This window comes from Sphaeramia orbicularis, chromosome 22, assembly GCF_902148855.1.
Source record: "Sphaeramia orbicularis chromosome 22, fSphaOr1.1, whole genome shotgun sequence".
Classification (NCBI taxonomy): Eukaryota; Metazoa; Chordata; class Actinopteri; order Kurtiformes; family Apogonidae; genus Sphaeramia; species Sphaeramia orbicularis.
The window spans coordinates 11,290,866-11,311,863 of NC_043978.1; the positions used below are offsets into that span (position 1 = coordinate 11,290,866).

Sequence of the window (20,998 nt, forward strand, 5' to 3'; positions counted from 1 at the left end):
TCAGATAGAACATGACGCTGACATACAGGAGATTGGAACTATTTTCCAAGGCTGTGAGGCTGGTTTTGGCTTTGACATATAATCCCAGATCTAACCACATTTCCACATTCAGGGGTGGTCTAGGACACATGTACCCACATTATCTCATCAATCTGAATGTCTGATGGCTTTGCCAGTGAATTCAGTCCTGTATTAAATGTCAACAAGCTGATAAAGCTGTTTCATATGTGATACATCTGCAGTTTGCATAATCCGATGGAAATTCATTAACTCAGAGCTCAAAAGTCTTAAGTGCTTGAAGATTCAATCAGCATAAAATCATGTGTCAAAAAGAGAACCAATTAAAACAGCTGCAATCGTCCAGAGTTGTCAGATCAATATTTACATTTTATGTATTGAAAATCAATAAACGCTCCTCATCAGAAGTCGCGGTCACCTTCCAGCAGCAGTGACGGCGCCGTCACAAATCGAGGCCGTTCAACTAGAAATACGAGCTGGTGTTGTGTTTTATACATAACATGTCAGAACTAAAATATCGAAACTGTGATGACATTTTGAACCGAAACACAAACTGTGTTAATAAAAAAAAAGAAAACAACCGTTCAAAAGATTAACTGCAGATAAAACCTCCATGTCGTCAAAACTGATAATAAACAGTGTGACCTTTTTTGCAGCCATAGATGTCCTGTAAGAAGTTTTATAGTTGTGTTTCTACAGGACTTTATACTGCATCTTTGTAAAAATATGACTGAATGTTCACTTGTTCCATTCCTCAGATGACGTTGTTCTGTACTTAGACTTATATTTTTAGAGTGTAAATGCATTCACATATTGGTTTTGGAAAATGCAGTACCCAGATGTAAACTCAGAATGGTGAAAAGTTCATTTATTTACTTATTTAACCTTTATTTAACCAGGTTGGTCCCACTGAGAAGGGGATCTCTTTTTCATGGCAGACTGACCAAGACAGCAGTGATACATTCACATTATTACAGTTTTACAATAATGAAAGCATTTGAAAACACAGAAAAAAACCCATATAGAATCAGTGGAAACATTTACAGACCAACAGTCTTGAATTTTAATGCTGTCTTTAAATTCAGTCAAAAGAATCAGTGCTTGTAGATGGAACTCAAACTGAAGCTTGTCCCATGTTCCATTATCCCTGGAATTAAGATGAATAAAAATCATCGGTTTATGGTGATGTAAAGTGACCACACAGTCACATTTTCAGTCTGTATGTTTGTTCTGTGTATTTAGTTTCATCACTACCATTAAAAAATATAAATTATTATGACAGATATTAATAGATTAGGTCTGAACTGTTGACTTCAGATCGGTGAAACATTTTAAAGCCGAGTACAAGCCTCGAAATCTGAGCCTCAGGTCCCAAATATATTCAGTGACCTTCAGGGATTTACTGTTACAGAATAAGAAGAATTAATAAAACCCAGGGGAAAGTTTGTATTTGTGACAGTTGCTCCATTCAAGTATAATATGTAGCAGGAAGAAATTCTCAATACAAAAAAAAAAGTCTGTACACACACATATATGTAAAGCTCTAATATACAAACATACTGTATATAGTTCTGAAATATACATGTTAAAACACTCTATTAAACACAATTAGAACAGCAATTTTGTACAATATGTACTTAAAAAATATATTATCAATTAGGGGTGTATATTGGCAGGAATCTGGCGATACAATATAAATTACAATACTGGGATCACGATATGATATATCACGATATATCACGATATTGTTAAAAAGTAATTTTTTATTTTATTTATTTATTTATTTATTTAATTTTATTTTTTAAAGATTATTTCCTGGAAGAATTGAATTACACCCGAAATATGCACAAATACTGAACACATTTGTATTTGATCACAACAGGATCAAATGCTATATCACAAATGATTCCTCTGTTAAACCTTAAACTGTGTTTTACAGACAATACAGTTTAAGATCCTGTTCAAATGTTCATATTCTGTCAGGTCAGAACTAACATCAGAACATTATTTTTGTGCAATCCCAAAAAAGGAATTAACATCTTCCACTCACAGACAGTAAAAGTACTTTTAGGATGCTTCAAATACCATTATTTAATAAAACAGTGTTAAATAATAATAAATAAAATATAAACCTACACTGAACAAAATATAACGCACCACTTTGTTTTTGCTCCCATTTTTCATGAGCTGAACTCAAAGATCTAAACTTTTTCTACGTACACAAAAGGCCTATTTCTCTCAAATATTGTTCATAAATTTGTCTAAATCTGTGTTAGTGAGCACTTCTCCTTTGTCCTTTGCTGAGATAATCCATCCACCTCACAGGTGTGGCATATCAAGATGCTGATTAGACAGCAGGATTATTGCACAGGTGTGACTTAGGCTGGCCACAATAAAAGGCACTCTAAAATGTGCACTTTTACTGTATTGGGTGGTCCAGGGGGGTCAGAAAACCAGTCGTATTTGGTGTGACCACCATTTTCCTCGCACAGTCTTCTTCATGAATTCTCTGAAACACCTTTGGAGATGGCTTATGGTAGAGAAATGAACATTCAATTCACAGGCAAAAGCTCTGGCGGACATTCCTGAAGTCAGCATGCCGACTGCATATTCCCTCAAAACTTGTGACATCTGTGGTATTGTGCTGTGTGATAAAACTGCACATTTTGGAGTGGCCTTTTATTGTGGCCAGCCTAAGGCACACTGTTCAATAATCATGCTGTCTAATCAGCATCTTGATATCCCACACCTGTGAGGTGGATAGATTATCTCAGCAAAGAAGAAGTGTTCACTAACACAAATTTAGACAGATTTGTGAACAATATTTGAGACAAATAAACCTTGTGTGTACACAGAAAAAGTTTTAGATCTTTGAGTTCAGCTCATGAAAAATGGGAGCAAAAACAAAAGTGGGGCATTTATATTTTTGTTCAGTGTAAAAAGAAAAACAAAAAAACAAAAATTAACTTCCACAATACCTGTATTTGAATAAATACCTAAAAATATCAATACAGTACTTTTTAATATTGATACAGTATAGTGAAATGAATGATATATTGCAGAACCAATATTTTCTTACACCCCGATTATCAATATGATAATTAAAGAAATATACATAAGTGTGCAAATATTGTTGTTGTGGTTAAATTGTGTTAAAATATTGTTAAATTATGTGGTTATACAGTAGAATTCTCCCTTAATCATGTATTTCTTGCATCGTCTGAAAGGATGTGAAATTATCTAAGTGGAAAATAAGTCATTTTTGCCACTTTACAGACACACATTGTGCCAAAAATACCTGAGCAGGGTGTGGTGTCACTGCTCTGTGTTTCTGAAATGATGCCAACAGCCTGGTTTAAGGTTTAAGGGCTCTTTTCATACATAGACTCGTCCTGATTCTATGTGTTAGAGGTTCCGAATATAGGACACCTGAGCCGGGGAGTGTCTCTGAAGATCACTCTCACTGACATCTGATATTTGAACCAACGTGAGATAAAATCAGAGATGAGAGTGTTTAGATAAAGGATGAAAGATGCATTAAAACAGAGTGAGTGTGAATAAACTAGAGCTGCCCGTTGGTTTTTCTTCTAACATAACTAAATGAGCGCTGTAATTGACCTTGACGTGGCATCAATGAAGAGTTAAAACCGTTAACAGTTTGATGAATAGGGCTTTGGTTTGACTGGATTCACACACATTAGTAATGATTCCTCTTTGTCAGCAGTGGGCAGAGGCATGGCATGAGCTCATGGTTTACAGTGTCCACAGAACGGACTGTAATTACCACCACATGCATCTTGTGTCTGTGGGAAAACGCTGCGACCTACATTCACTGTGTACTCAGGCATTTCCAGACAGACGGCGAGGTGTCCAAACTGGCCAGACATCTGAACGGTGGTGTTGGACTGTTAGTAGCAGCGGGAGCTCTTATTAGCCCGCTAATGCCTTATTTATTCTCCGGACGACTCAGATGCCAGTCCCTGTGCGCCTAATCCGAACCGTCAACGCTAATAAGTTACAACCAACACTGTCAGGTCGATCTACAGGTGGAAAGATGTGCAAAGTTTTGTTTGGGGACTTGAATGAGTAAAAACAGCCCAAATATGACCTTTTTTTGGCCCAAAAGAGACCTCAGATTTAATAATAATCAAAATAATAATAACTTTATTTATGTAGCACCTTTAAAAACTGAGTTTACAAAGTGCTTCGACAGAAAAAGCAGAAGGGCACAACAGCAGAATACACTGAAAAAAACCAAGATGTAAGCAAAGACACTAAACATAGAAAACAAACACAACACAATAAAAGAGGTATGTACAGCAAACACATATAAACAGGGGTGTTAGAAAATATCAGTTCTGCAATATATTGCGATATGTCATTTCACAATACTGTATTGATATTAAAAAGTACTGTATCGATATTTTTAGTATTTATTCAAATACAGATATGGTAGACGTTCATTTTTGTTTTTATTTTTTCTTTATTGTTTCTATCTTATTTCTTATTTTTTAACACTGTTTTATTAAATAATGGTTATTTGATGCATCTTAAAAGCAGTTTTTACTGTCTGAGAGGCAGATGGTGGTTCCTTTGGAAATTAGGAGAATTAGAGAAATGTTGAGATATAGCATTAGATCCTGTTCTGGAATAAAAATTTGTTTAGTATTTGTGCATATTTCTGGTGTAATTCCATACTTCCAGGAAATAATCTTAAAAAAAAAAAAAAGACAAGCAACAAAAATTGCCTTTTTTAATAGTATCCTGATATATTGTGATGTATCATATCATGATCCTAGTGTTGTGATTTGTATCGTATCACCAGATTCTTGCCAATACACAGCCCTATACATAAATTTGAATCTATCGAAGTAGAGAGGGCAGAGATAATGTAACATGATGTTGTCAAATCAATGCAAAAATGAAGGAATGAAATAAAACAACATTATGTAATGTCAATATAAATGAATGAATAACCAAAACAGGGTAAAATTAAATATTCAACGTTAAAAAGCGACAACATCACATAAAGGCAAGTCTATAAAAATGTGTTTTAAGAAGGGATTTAAAAGATGTTACTGATTCTACAAGCCTTATCTCCTCAGGCAGGCTGTTTGCTTTATCTGATGACAGCAACAACATTTACACACATTAGAAATTATGCCCCTTTGTCACTTCAACACTTTTTACTTTATTTATTATCATTATCACTATTTATGTCACTTCTAGTCACTTTAACAAATTTTAATATTTTTATTTTCTCTTATTTTTTTTATTGTATTTGATGCCTCTGGTCTTGTGCTGCTGTTACCTTTAAATTTGGATCACTAATGTATATCGTATCTTATCTTAACTTATCTTATTCAACCTTCAAGAAGTTTATTGTCGTATACACAGCAGTACTGAGCAATGAAATTCTTACTTTGTGAATTCCCTTCACACAACTAACATAAAAAAATTAACTAAACTAAAATGAAATAAAGGAAATAAACTGTATAATTTAAACAATTTAACTAAACTTAAGGAAATAAAGGAAATCAACTGTACTCTAAGCAAGGAAAATAATAGGTTAAAGAAAATATAGCGAGTACTCTGTGCAAAGGGTAAGTGTATCAGATGCAAAGAAAGATTGATTGTGCAAGATACAAAATGCTGTCACAGTGGTAAGACACTGAACGCAAATATATTACTGTTGTTGTGCAAATATGCAAGAATATGTACAAATGTGAGTTGAGTCCTTAGTCTGGTATAAATGATACAACAAGGTGCAAATACTAAAAAGGAGATGAAAATATCATGAAAACAACACAAGATTATGACAAACGTGATGAAAATTAGACTAAAATGAGCTATGTTGTCGAGGTTCTGCACAGTAATCCAGACCCATGTGGTTCTATCAGGTCTAGATGAATGACAGCTTATGGATTTTATCAAATAAAATGATTCAAACAATTCAAAAAAGAGACAAGAAAATGGAGAAAGTAAGACAGAAAAAATTGACAAGGAAAAAATGATACAAAAACAAGATGCAAAATCCAAAAAGGAGATGAAAACTTCATAAAAACAGGAAAAATTATGAGAAAAATGATATAAAAAACAAGAAAAACAATGAAAAGAAGATGAAACGAGACAAAATGAGATTTAAAACAAGACAAAGGATAATTTAGATAGATAGATAGATAGATAGATAGATAGATAGATAGATAGATAGATAGATAGATAGATAGATAGATAAGATAGATAGATAGATAGATAGATAGATAGATAGATAGATAGATAGATAGATAACATATACTAGATTCCACGTGGCCTGATACAACAATAATATTATAATTTTTCTGTCCTTTGTTCAAACTGAACCTCAGTTGTTTCCAGAATGTGCACTTAAATCAGGCAGAGCAGATACATATTTGTGATATCTCTATATATGAGAGTGTGTTTCCTGTCGACGCTGTGGGAATCCATGGTGTTTTTCATTTGGGATTTGACCGAACATGTCAGCCCTCCTGCTTCTAACGGCAACTGAAACAGCTGTTTTATTGTTTATTTTATTAGCCGGGTTTCCAGAGGTTTTTAATTTAATACAACATGAGAAACCGCAGAGAAAAAAAGCCTGAGGAAACAAACAGGTGGTTTAGCCGACGTTAACCCTGCCAGACCTGCAGCTCCGTCAGATCTAATCTCACATCTGACACAATATTCTCTTATTAATGTGGGTACGATCAGATTCCTGAGAACTGGTCCTGAACTGGGACACATGAAGGAAAACAGCGGAGGGAGAAGAATATTCCCATGTGTAGAGAACTAGTACACAACAAGGAAGAAGATGAGCAGAGTCATCTATCTATCTATCTATCTATCTATCTATCTATCTATCTATCTATCTATCTATCTATCTATCTATCTATCTATCTATCTATCTATCTATCTATCTATCTATCTATCTATCTAGTGTGTTATTTTGATCTTTTTGTTCATTTTGTTCCTTATTTTGTTAGTTTTTTTCTCTGCTTTTGTACAATTACTTACCTTTTAAAAAAAAAAAAAAATCATTTTTAAAATTATTTATCAAGCTGACATATTTTCCATTATTTTTTCCATTTCTATTAATTTAGTGAGTTAATTTTGTTCTTTTTGTTCATTTGGTTGCTATTTAGGTTTATTTTTATTCCTTTTCCCTATCTCTTTCTTAGCTATTGTATCCTTTATCCTCATCTCTATATCTATCTATCTATCTATCTATCTATCTATCCTATCTCTCTATCTATCTATCTATCTATCTATCTATCTATATCTATCTATCTATTCTATCTATCTATTATTCTATCTATCTCTATCTATCTATTCTATCTATCTATCTATATATCTATCTATCTATGATCTATCTATCTATCTATCTATCTATATCTATCTATCTATCTATCTATCTATCTATCTATCTAGTGTGTTATTTTGTTCTTTTTGTTCATTTTGTTCCTTATTTTGTTCATTTTTTTCTCTACCTTTGTACAATTACTTACCTTTAAAAAAAAAAAAAAAAAAAATTATCTATTTATCAAGCTGACATATTTTCCATTATTTTTTCCATTTCTATTAATTTAGTGAGTTAATTTTGTTCTTTTTGTTCATTCTGTTGCTTATTTAGGTTTATTTTTGTTCCTTTTCCTATCTCTCTTAGCTATTTATCCTTTATCTTCTCTCTCTATCTCTCTCTCCCTCTCTCCCTCTCTCTCTCCTCTCTCTCTCTCTCTCTCTCTCTCTCTCTCTATCTATCTATCTATCTATCTATCTATCTATCTATCTATCTATCTATCTATCTATCTATCTATCTATCTATCTATCTATCTATCTATCTATCTATCTATCTATCTCTATTTCGATTAATTTAGTGTGTTATTTTGTTGCTTATTTATGTTTATTTTTGTTCCTTTTCCTATCTGTTTCTCAGCTATTTATCCTTTATCCTCTCTCTCTCTCTCTCTCTCTCTCTCTCTCTCTCTCTCTCTCCCTCTCTCTCTCTCTCTCTCTCTATCTATCTATCTATCTATATGTAGTACTACACAATATTTGTGTGTGAGACTGTAGTGGAGTAGATGGATAAAGTTACAGAAAATGGAAATGAGCGCAGGATGACATTTCTGTTTTGTCTTCATTGTTTACATTTGTTTTTTTACTTAAGTGTAACTTTACCCCAGTTCTGGGTTTTCTAACACCACATCGACACAATAACTCTGGCTGCAGAAGTGCACTGTTTCAGCTAGTCCGGTAGGTTTAGGAGGCTGTAGGGCTTATGGGAAAGGGCTGTTCACCGGCAAGAAAATACACAACACACTTAAAACAAATAGAGATTATTAGGCGTGTGTTTCTCAGAACAAAAACTCAACAGCTATTTTTCAATCAACTTTTACAGGAATTTATTTACCTGGGTAAAATAATTCCTGGTAATCCGTGTGGTTTGTGCTACTAGGAACTTTTTTCAGGGGAAGTTTGGGGTAGTTTTTTACATTAACCAAGAAAATAATTTGGTTGTTGCCATTATTTATAGGTTATTATGCTCTTATTTAAGCAATATATGACCCCTGAACTAAAACCAGTTTGACACTCGTGACCATTAATATTCCTAGCGTAATTTTTTGTACTGAAGGGCTGGACTGGACCCTTTGGAGGGCCGGTTTTGACCCACGGGCCACATGTTTGACACCATCTGGATGAAAGCCTGTACATCTACTACGTCCAGTATTATCCATGGAGTTCACAGGTTGGACAAGAACTATGGACAGAACCAGACTGAGGACACTTTGGAGTCGATTTTTTTGATATTTAGTAAAATGAAAAGCATGTGCACAGAATTTTTATACAAGCATGTAGCTGTTCCTGAACTTCTTTTTCCAGCTAGAGAACAGAACCACGCTCAGACTGATGGTTGATGAATGGTTGGTTTATTTTTTCATATTTCAGACTCCAAACCACCGTGAAAAACTGAAATAATATAAACCAGAACATATAATATCAGAATTTTGGCATCAAGAAGCATATTTATCTCAATATTTAACATTAATGTCATATACATACCTATATAAATATTAATTACAAGTAATCCAACCTGTGTGCACCCTCCAACCAGAAGCAAGGAGTAGCTCTTCTTAACCCTGTAAAAGCCTGAAACATTAAATCATTGACAGAAAATTCCAATTCTTTGAAACTGGAGCCTTTATTGGTCCTTCTGAACAACCCCAAAACATTTTTTTCAGCTAAATTTTGTATCATATTTGATCCATCGGGTCTCAATGCTCAAATATTATTTTTTTTGAACAAACAAAAACATAACACAAACATGTCTAACAAACTGTTAATTCCTTTTCTAAATGGTCCCAGTTCTTCCTCCTTCCTCATTAATGACAGTCTGGTAGTGTCACTGGAAAGGCCTCTGGTGAACAAATGCCTCCTCCTGGTGGATTACCTGTGCATTGCATGTATCTAATTATATACATCAGGTTTTTCAAGAAAGAAAATATCACACTGATCATGTAGAGGGCTTCAAAGCTCACGTATCAAATACGATACATTTGGCGTTACAGGGTTAAAGATGTGTTTTCACATAATTTCCAAAAAACAGAACTAAACTCTAGGGCTAAAATGACTAATCAATTAGGTACTCGAAGCGAATGCAAAAATTCACGATTCGATTAATCGACTCGAATTGATTGAAGAAAAATATTCTATTGTAGTTTTCCTGAATTCACGCTTCTTTGTGTCACAATAAACGTCCATGTGAAACACAGCAGTGGAACCAATGTTTAACAGCAGAGAAATGAAGGACACAAAACTTTGATTCAGGAGAATTGTGGTTGAATGATTTTTTTATCATTTTGAGTCAATTAATCGTTTCAGCTCTACTAAACTCATTGTCCCTGCTATATAACATCACATGACTGATTCGATACATCACATGACTAACCGGATACATCACATGACTAAGTAACCTTGAAGTGTAATTTTTCCCCTCCAGCAGCGGTCATTAATTATAAGAGTTACAGCAGTGTTTTTCAACCTTGGGGTCGGGACCCCACTTGGGGTCGCCTGGAATTCCAATGGGGTTGCCTGAAATTTCTAGTAATTTATAAAAAACAAAACAAAAAAAAACTTAATAATAAAACATATATGGTGAGTTGACAGAGACAATCCCAATCCATAAAAGACATGACAAACTGTGAATGTGAAACTGCAGCACTGTGGTTCTGTTTATCTGTCAAATGTTCATTGTGGTCAGTTTCAGATGCTGCAGCTCTTTCATAATTCATAGTTTGAGTTCTTGTTTGTTCAGTCTTAATTGTCAGCCTTGTAAATCCAAGCTGGACTGACTGTACATATCCTGACCAAGGAAAATCAAATTCTTCCTTTGTGCAGTAATCTACGCCTGGCTTTACTGCCTCTGTCCACAATAATATACATTATACAGACTAAATGTCCTCTAAAATTAATGTTTATTTGCAACATAGTATAGCAAACTATTACAAGATCAAAAACAAATTAATTTTATCCAAAAATGTCTGTTTTGAATGTCTGGGGTCACCAGAAATGTATGATGTTAAAATGGGGTCACGAGACAAAACAGGTTGGAAACCACTGAGTTACAGTAAACTAATACAGTTTTGGGGTGCAAAAGAGCATAACCAAACAAACAAAAATACATACGTATCAAATATTTAAGCAAAGACACATATTTCAGTGAAAACTACACACAGGAAGAAAAATATGTGCTTGGAAAAATATCTGTATTAGTGTGGACTGGGAATGAACACAGTGTGACGAAAAAGGGAAAATATACTGAGTCTCTGGGCAAAGTGCAGGTAAAGTTCATGGGGTCAGTGAGCGTGAGAGCTGATTGGTCGGTCTGTTGGGTTACAGGAGGACGAGAGGGGAGGTTGGGGGGGGGGTCAGCTGAAGCAGTAGCAGCAGGAGGACCGGTTGTGGCTTGTGTGTAATCCTGTTAAGGCTGTTAAGGCTCGTCTTAATCATAAGGTCACCGTCCTCAATCAGGGACGTTGACATTCACTTGAGTCCAGACCATCACATGTGACAGGAGTCGTGTGGAAAGGGTTGTTTTTCCATTTGGTTAATTTTTTCCACTTATATTCACACAATTTGAGGGTTAATGGAAAAGCGACTATTGTCATGTTCTTCCATCCATGTTTCCATTTTCTGATCCACTTAGTCCTCGTCAGGGTTGTCATGTTCTTAAGAAATTAGATCTGTGAAGCTTTTAGCAGTTCATTAAGTTTGTTCAAAGTCGTCTGTAAATGCCTCCGTTATCAGGCTCAAAGTCCGATGGCAAATGGAATGAGTCTTAAAGTCAATCCTCATGTGGAGCAACCGTTTGTGGAATCAATGTGCAGATCTGGATTCTGACCGGGATCATTTTACACTGGATGGGAAATGGTTTTTAAAGAGGGAACATGTCATGAATAACTCTGAATAGTTGTAATTTAGTTTGACTGTGCATTGTGTCCTGCTGTGATTGAATCTATTTATGGTTGGGGGTTTGTATTGGCAAGAATCTGGTGACATAATACAAATCACGATACGACATATCACGATTTATCATGATACTGTTAGAAAGGCAATTTTTTGTTTGCTTCTTTTTTTAAATGATCATTTTCTTGAAGAATTGAATTACACCCAAAATCTGCACAAATACTAAACACATTTTTATTTGATCACAATGGGATCTAATGCTATATCACAAAATGTTCCAGTGTTAAAACTTGAATTATGTTTTACAGACATTACAGATTAAGATTCTGTTCAAATGTTCATATTCTATTAGTCCAGAACTAACATCATAACATTATTTTTGTCCCAAAGGAGCTAACATCTGCCTCTCAGACAGTAAAAAGTGTTTAGGATGATTCAAATGAACATTATTTAATAAAACAGTGTTAAATAATAATAAATAAAATATAAACAAAAACAAAAAAACAAAAATGAACCTCTGCCATATTTGCATTTTAATGAATACCTAAAAATGTCAATATAGTACTTTTTAATATTGATACAGTATCTTGAAATGAAATATTGCAATAAATTGCAGAACCAATATTTTCTAACACCCCTATTTATGATGTTGAGTTTTTTTGTCCAGATAAGGATAGGCATTGAAAATTAGTCTGAGCTATAAATGCTTTGGTTCATGGGAATAATCAATGACAGAAATAAACACAAAATGAATAATTAAATAAACAAAAATCACATGAATTAACATCTGCAAAATCGCATGAGATCAATCACATGTGGAAAGCATGAAATTCGTGTTTTGTTTTAGGGGTTTTTATAAGACACACAATAGTTGTACAAACAAAAGTAGATCAGTCCAATTTATTCAGCACATTGACAAACAACAGACTTGACCAAAGAGCCGTACAAAAAACAGAAAATACACAACACAATAAAACACAATAAAATACAGATAAAACAAAGTGAAACACAAGACAAAATCACACACAGCATCGACTCATGCTGTGTCAAAAACAATGGGAAAAAAAATACTTTAGATTTGACCAAAATGCTGTAGAAGAACCAATAAAATAAATAACTAATAATAATAATAGTAGTAGGAAAACTAATACTATAATACAATTCAAAATTAAACTATTAGGAATGAATAAAGCAGTTTAAATCTAATACAAGTGGGTCACATCAAACAAAAAACAAGAATAATTGTATTAGAACTGTTAACTAGATGAAATTAAATAAACATTCATTAACAGTTATTACTATTTCAGATTGAAATGTGTCAGATATGAAATATCAGAACGTGTGAAAAAATATCCATTGTTGTTTGTCAAAGCTCCACATCTGGTTTTAAACCAAAGCTATTGAATTTATTGTCATAGAGATCATGGAAAATATTCACATAGAAATGAGACCCTCTATTCTTAAAAATCACATCATTAATTATCCAGATAGTTGTACAGAAGATTAGACGGAGCAGCTGTAATTTACTCTGTGAAAACACACAGATAAAGGTCATGCCCGGTGTGGATTTGTATGCATGTAATGTACCATGGGATGCATAATGCATGAATGCACACACACACACATGGAATATACACATGCACAAACACACACATACATGTGCACATGCACCAACACACACGTAATATACACATGCACCAACACACACATATACATATGCACAAACACACACATACATATACACATGCACCAGCACACACATACAAGTGCACATGCACAAACACACATATACATATACACATGCACCAGCACACACATACATGTGCACATGCACAAACACACATATACATATACACATGCACCAGCACACACATACATGTGCACATGCACAAACACACACATACATATGCACATGCACCAACACACACATGTAATATATGCATGCACCAACACACACATAGATGTGCACATGCACAAACACGCATATACGTATGCACCGACACACACACATATGCACAAACACACATATACATATGCACATGCACAAACACACACATGCATATGCACCAACACACACATACACATGCAGATGCACAAACACACACACGTACATATGCACATGAACAAACACACGTATACATATACTTATAGACAAACACACATACATGTGCACGCACACACACACTTACATATGCACAAGTGCAAGCACATATACATATACTGTACATATGCACAAACACTCACACATTTATACATATGCATGTGCACACACACACACACATACATATGCACACACACACACATATATACATATGCACATGCACAAACACACACTATCTGGCTGTAAGTCGACAACATCTGCTCGGTGGGTGTGATCTTTGACTCTGCTTCTCCTTCTCTGAATGGCTGAAACCCCCTCCTTCTCACAACACACAGACACACTCACACAGTCACACAGACATACACACACACGCACAGACACACACCAGCTGTCCCCTCCTTCAAACTAATACTCCTCTGCTTTCACAAACTTGTCCCTTGTGTTACGGCAGCTTAAACACAAGCCAACAGGTTTGTACACACAGCAAATTTAATCAAGGAGGATTACAACTAGTCTTGCTTGTTTCTGTCAGCATTCAGGCTGTATCGCTGCAGGGGGGGTTTGGGGTGGGAGGGTGGACGGCTTGATCTACCCACAATCCCTTAGCAAGATCACTCTCTCCTCTAATGCTAATCCTCTGTGTGTGTCTGTGTGCGTTTCTACCTGCGTTCGACTGTAATCGCCGTACACGTCAACAAAAGGGCAGCGGCAGATACTGCTCATGTCAAAAAGGATGATGGGAAAGAGTTGCCCGCCGGGTGCGTTTACGGGAAAAAGGATTGTGAATCTAATTGCCCAGTGAAGTGTAATGCTTTTGTGTGTGTGATACAAACTGAGCAATTTTTCCTGTGTTTGTGTTACTGATTTTTTGGCAGCGTTTTAATGTGTTTGCATCATGTTGTTCTGCAGTTTGTTATCAGGACGGATGGAGATGTGAAGATAAACATTACCGCCATGAAAATGGCCCTAACAGTCCATAATTATCATGAAAAATGTCAGATCATTAAATTTGTCCTGTTAAAAGCTGGTTTTTGGTTCTGAGTGAAATGGATGTGGATATGTTTGGTTTTAAGTTATTCATAAAAACACGATGAGTAGACACAAAAAAATACAGAAGTGATGAAAAAAATGCAGCAAAATGAAAATGATGTAGAAGACACAACACATTGATGCAACAAGATGAAAATGGCATGAAAGATCCAACTAGGCAGCAAAAAACATAAAAGACACAACAAAAATTAAGTAAAGGAGGCAACAACAAAATGATGATGATGAAAAATGATGTAGAGGACGCAACAAGAAGATGAAAACAATGCATAATGGCTGAAATTTACTTAGGGGGTCAAATGACTGGCCACTTTTGTCAAAAAAAAAAGTTGTAAGAAATACGTAGAACTGTGTTGAAATAATGCTAATACATTTGTGCACAGACTACTGATATTATTTGACAGTGGAAGCTATATTTTCAGGAATATTGGATTTTGAATAGCACGTGTATGTGAAAACTTTTGCTGGTGGACGGACGTGACATTACCCATGATGCTCTGGTCAGTACCAGTACTTTATTAGGAATAAACTTATATACCAGCTATTGCTAATTCTCCTCTTATTCATAAATGTTAGTATTGTGGATCTAAAACAATAACAGCTGACACAAAAACACAAAATATGGCAGTGGACGGATGTGACATGGTTGTTACAGATCCCATCATACTGATGCTCGGCAGCCATGTCACCATTTCCACAAATGATCCCTGTGCAAAAACTAGGATCAGAATTATTTATTGTATAGTTTATCATCAAATTAAAGAGTAAATAACAATATAGAATTGTTATTTCTTTATAAAAATGCTAATTATTAGAAAACTGTTGATTTAGAAAGTGACATTCTTAATGTATGTATTGGTGTAACATAAGCAGGATGGATCAGCACCATACTCCATATTGCAACCTGTAAAAATAAAACATGTGATATGTAGTATAAGATCTTGTAAGAAAAATTGTGGAATCTAAAAGAACAGAATATTTGTTTTTCAGGTAAATTCAGTTCAAATATAACTTGGCCATTTGTCACATGAAAATATAGCATTAATTGTGATGAAATTGGACATTTTTGACCTGAAAACGTAGTTCATATGACCATCAACATGTTGCAACAGAACTGAAATCCTGTAAATTTGCATAACTTGCATTTACCAACACAAAGTTCATTTAGGGATTCACTTATATTGATTTCTTATGCACAAAGACATAAATAAGACCTCTAAGCAAATTTTAGCTGATAAACAAGACAAAAACGGCATAAAAGCCATTACAAAAATTATGTAAAAGAAGCAACAAGTTGAAAAGAATGTAAGACGCAACAAAAATGATCTAAAAGATGCAAAAAGACTAAAACATAAAAGATGCAATGGAAAACACTTAGCAGACACAACAAGATGAAAACGTAAGAAAAGACGGAACAAAAGATACAACAAGAGTAAAATGGTGTAAAAGATGCAACAACAAAAGGATGATGATGAAAAATGATGTAGAAGGTGCAACAAGATGAAAACAATGTAAAAGACTTATAAACAAGACAAAAACAGCATAAAAACTACAACAAAAATTATGTAAAAGATGCAACAAGATAAAAACGTCATTAAAGGCGCAACAAAAATTATCTAAAAGATGCAAAAAAAACCCAAAAAACAAAAATGTAAGAGATGCAACAAAAAACACTTAGAAGATGCTACAAGATGAAAATGTAATAAAAGATGGAACAAAAATGACAAAAAAAGATACAACAAGAGGAAAATGTAAAAGACACAACAAAAATTAAGTAATAGATACAACGACAAAATGATGACGATTAAAAATGATGTAGGGGACACAACAAGAAGATGAAAACAACGTAAAAGACGAATAAACAAGACAAAAACAGTATAAAAACCATAACAAAAATTATGTAAAAGAGGCAACAAGTTGAAAAAAATGTAAGGCACAACAAAAATGACGTTAAAGACGTAACAAAAATTATCTTAAAGATGCGAAAAGACTAAAACTGAAAAGATGCAACAAAAAACACTTCGAAGATGCAGCACAATGAAAACATAATAAAAGATGTAAAAGACACAACAACAAAACTAATGTTAAAGATGCAACAACACAAATGTGCAACAAGATGAAAGTGACATAAAAGATGTAGAGACAGAAATTATAAAAAAGATGGAGAAACAACCACGACAGAATCACTCCTGTAGTGCCAGATGAATTCTTATTTGGTTGATTTGCTTGTTTCTTTACTCTGATTAAAGCTGTGAATCCATTGTCTGTTCATCATACGCACGAGTCAAACACTGCTGATAATATAAACTAAATAAACCCTGAAGCCGTAACAGAATGTATGTGATGACACTGGATTTACTGGGAGTCTGTCACTGAAACCCCTCAGTGTATTGTGTATGTTTACATGTGTGTTTACTGTGTGTTTGTGTGTCTGTGGATGTCCACCCTCCAAACATGTGTGTTTGTGTTAGTGTGACTGAGAAAGGTGGAGACGAGCTTTATTTTCCTCAGTGTGTGTGTTTGTCAGTGTGTGTTTTCCTCAGTGTGTGTGTTTTCCTCAGTGTGTGTGTTTTCCTCAGTGTGTGTGTTTTCCTCAGTGTGTGTGTTTTCCTCAGTGTGTGTTGTGGTTCCATCATAACATCCATCTTCTCTGCTCTTCCTCCTACAGCCGACGACTGCCAGCTGCTCTCACAGATCCCAAAAGTCCGCTGTCTGAGGAACGGACGCCGAGAGGGTGAGTGGATGGAGATGGGAGGATGGGGGAGGAAACGGAGGGAGGAGGGAGATGGAGGGAGAAGAAGAGGAGACAAGAGTAGTTAAGAGGAGACACAGGGACAGAGGGAGAATGAGGAGGTGGAGGGAGACACAGAGGACAAAAGGAGACAGTAGGAGATGGAGGGAGACGGATGGATGGGGAGATGGAGGGAGACGGAGGGAGGCATAACATGTTAAAGATGCAACAAGTTGTATAAGTAAAAGATGTAAAAATCGAAACAAGATGTAGAAGTCGCAAAAAGATTTTAACAGTCATAAAAACATGTGAAACATTCACCAAGATGTAAAAGTCATGACAAGATGCAAAAGTTGCAACAAGACATAGAAGTCGTAACAAGGTGTAAAAATCACAAGACAGAGGAGTCGCAATAAGATGTAAAAGTCTTAACAAGATGTAAAAATCGCAACAAGACAGAAGTTGCAACAAGATGTTAAAAGTCATGACAACATGCGAAAGATGCAACAAGATGTAAAAGTTGCAACAGGAAATAGGAGTCATAACAAGATGTAAAAGTCGCAACATGACATAGGACTCACAATCAGATGTAAAAATCATAACATGTGAAAGATGCAACAAGATGTAAAAGTCATGACAAGATGTAAAAGTGGCAACAAGACATAGAAGTCGTAACAAGATGTAAAAATCACAAGACAGAGGAGTCGCAATAAGATGTAAAAGTCTTAACAAGATGTAAAAATCGCAACAAGTCATAGAAGTTGCAACAAGATGTTAAAAGTCATGACAACATGCGAAAGATGCAACAAGATGTAAAAGTTGCAACAGGAAATAGGAGTCATAACAAGATGTAAAAGTTGCAACATGACATGGGACTCACAATCAGATGTAAAAATCATAACATGTGAAAGATGCAACAAGATGTAAAAGTCATAACAAGATGTAAAAATCACAACAAGACAGAAGTTGCAACAAGATGTAGAAGTTGCAACAAAATGTTAAAAGTTATGACAACATGCGAAAGATGCAACAAGATGTAAAAGTGGCAACAGGAAATAGGAGTCATAACAAGATGTAAAAGTCGCAACATGACATAGGACTCGCAATCAGATGTAAAAATCATAACATGTGAAAGATGCAACAAGATGTAAAAGTCATGACAAGATGTAAAAGTGGCAACAAGACATAGAAGTCGTAACAAGATGTAAAATCACAAGACAGAGGAGTCGCAATAAGATGTAAAAGTCTTAACAAGATGTAAAAATCGCAACAAGTCATAGAAGTTGCAACAAGATGTTAAAAGTCATGACAACATGCGAAAGATGCAACAAGATGTAAAAGTTGCAACAGGAAATAGGAGTCATAACAAGATGTAAAAGTTGCAACATGACATGGGACTCACAATCAGATGTAAAAATCATAACATGTGAAAGATGCAACAAGATGTAAAAGTCATAACAAGATGTAAAAATCACAACAAGACAGAAGTTGCAACAAGATGTAGAAGTTGCAACAAAATGTTAAAAGTTATGACAACATGCGAAAGATGCAACAAGATGTAAAAGTGGCAACAGGAAATAGGAGTCATAACAAGATGTAAAAGTCGCAACATGACATAGGACTCGCAATCAGATGTAAAAATCATAACATGTGAAAGATGCAACAAGATGTAAAAGTCATGACAAGATGTAAAAGTGGCAACAAGACATAGAAGTCGTAACAAGATGTAAAAATCACAAGACAGAGGAGTCGCAATAAGATGTAAAAGTCTTAACAAGATGTAAAAATCGCAACAAGTCATAGAAGTTGCAACAAGATGTTAAAAGTCATGACAACATGCGAAAGATGCAACAAGATGTAAAAGTGGCAACAGGAAATAGGAGTCATAACAAGATGTAAAAGTGGCAACATGAAATAGGACTCGCAATAAGATGTAAAAATCATAACAACATGTGAAAGATGCAACAAGATGTAAAAGTCATGACAAGATGTAAAAGTAAAAGATGTAAAAATCGAAACAAGATGTAGAATTCGCAACAAGCTGTGTGAGTTGCAACAAGATGTTAAAAGTCATAACGTGAAAGATGCAACAAGACGTAATAGACACAACAAGATGTAAAAATCACAAGACATAGGAGTCGCAAGAAGATGTAAAAGTCGCAGCAGGAAATAGAAGTCATAACAAGACGTAAAAGTCGCAACATGACAGAAGTCGCAACAAGATGTAAAAGTCATGAGAAGCTGTAAAAGATGCAAAAAATTGAAAGATGTAGAAGTCGCAACAAGCTGTGTGAGTTGCAACAAGATGTTAAAAGTCATGACAACATGTGAAAGATGCAAAGACGATGTAAAACTCACGACAAGATGTTAAAGTCACAAGTTGTAAGAGACCCAGTTTTAGTGCACAGAACCACAGACTGTCCAAACACGTGCAGGTTTTGTCCCAAACTTCAACCATATGTTTCTGACCTGAATGAAAACGAGTTCCTGGATTAAAGCGACCTGACCTACAAACACAGGAGAGTTGATCCAGAGTGGAAAACCCAAAAGGAGCACAGGTCCAGATTAGTCTTAGATGTTTAGAGGTAATCCTGCTGCTCAGGTTTCAGCCGATGGAGGGGGTCCGTTTGGGTTTAGGAACCACACGCTGATGAAACATATGCATCTGGGATTTAGAAAAGAGTTCCCAACTGAGTCAAAATCCATGAAACAGAATGAAAAATAAATGACTAAATACATGTAAGAACTGAACCTTGACCTCTGAACTTCTGTCTGAACTGTTCCACTGTTTTCTAACATTATGACACAAAATAAGAAGCACCTATTAGAACAAACATGTGGCCCATGGGCCAAAACCGGCCTGCGTTATGAATTTGCAAAAATGATACTGAAGATATTAACAGTTAAGGATGTTGAACTGGTTTTAGTTCAGGTTCCACATTCAGACCAATACGATCTAAAGTAAAATATTAACATAATGACACAAAATAATGACTGCAGGTTTTCTTCTTGGTTTAATGTGAAAAAATTATTAAAGTATAAATACTAGTCGCTTTTCTATTGGATATATGCACAAAACTTTACTAATATTTACTAAATGTCGAAAAAACAGATGTGTGTAACGTCGGTTTTTCCATTGAATCACAAATGAGATGATTTGTTTATTATCGCAAGATGACATGAGAAGTCATTCCATAAACATAAGGACGAACGTAAATATGGTGTCAATTTACAGATATATTCATTATTATTATATATTACCCCTCTATCTCGTAATAAATTAAAAATGATTCAGTTTCCTGGTGTGTCCACACATATCGTGTCATGTTTCTTTTAAAACTCTTCTTCTTCTCTTGTTGTAACGTTCGCCAACATCCTTTTTTTTTTTTTTTTTTTAATTCACTTGACTCTAGTTGTGGAAAAAGGTCTTTCCATGGCAGTTTAGCGTGATATACCAACTGCACTACGTCCGAAAAACCACCTCTTGCCAACTCAAAAACTTTAAATCAAAAAACAAGAGTTTTGACAAAATTGTCATTTTTCCATTAGGCAAATTTTTGTGAGCAATTTATATTAGTGCAATTTGAGGGTCAATTTAAAAGAAACTATTGACAACTCCAAATATT

The 20,998-nt window shown here is 34.9% G+C and overlaps 1 protein-coding gene across 1 annotated transcript in view; it reads left to right on the top strand.

Annotated features, from left to right (window-relative positions):
- Window positions 1-20,998, top strand: part of galnt16 (UDP-N-acetyl-alpha-D-galactosamine:polypeptide N-acetylgalactosaminyltransferase 16) — a gene marked incomplete at its 5' end in the record, with an annotated part of 97,918 nt that overhangs the window by 19,948 nt on the left and 56,972 nt on the right. The window contains one exon of the mRNA XM_030125946.1: window positions 17,310-17,375. Coding sequence (XP_029981806.1) covers window positions 17,310-17,375 — 66 coding nt within the window. The remainder of the gene's footprint in view (window positions 1-17,309; window positions 17,376-20,998) is intronic.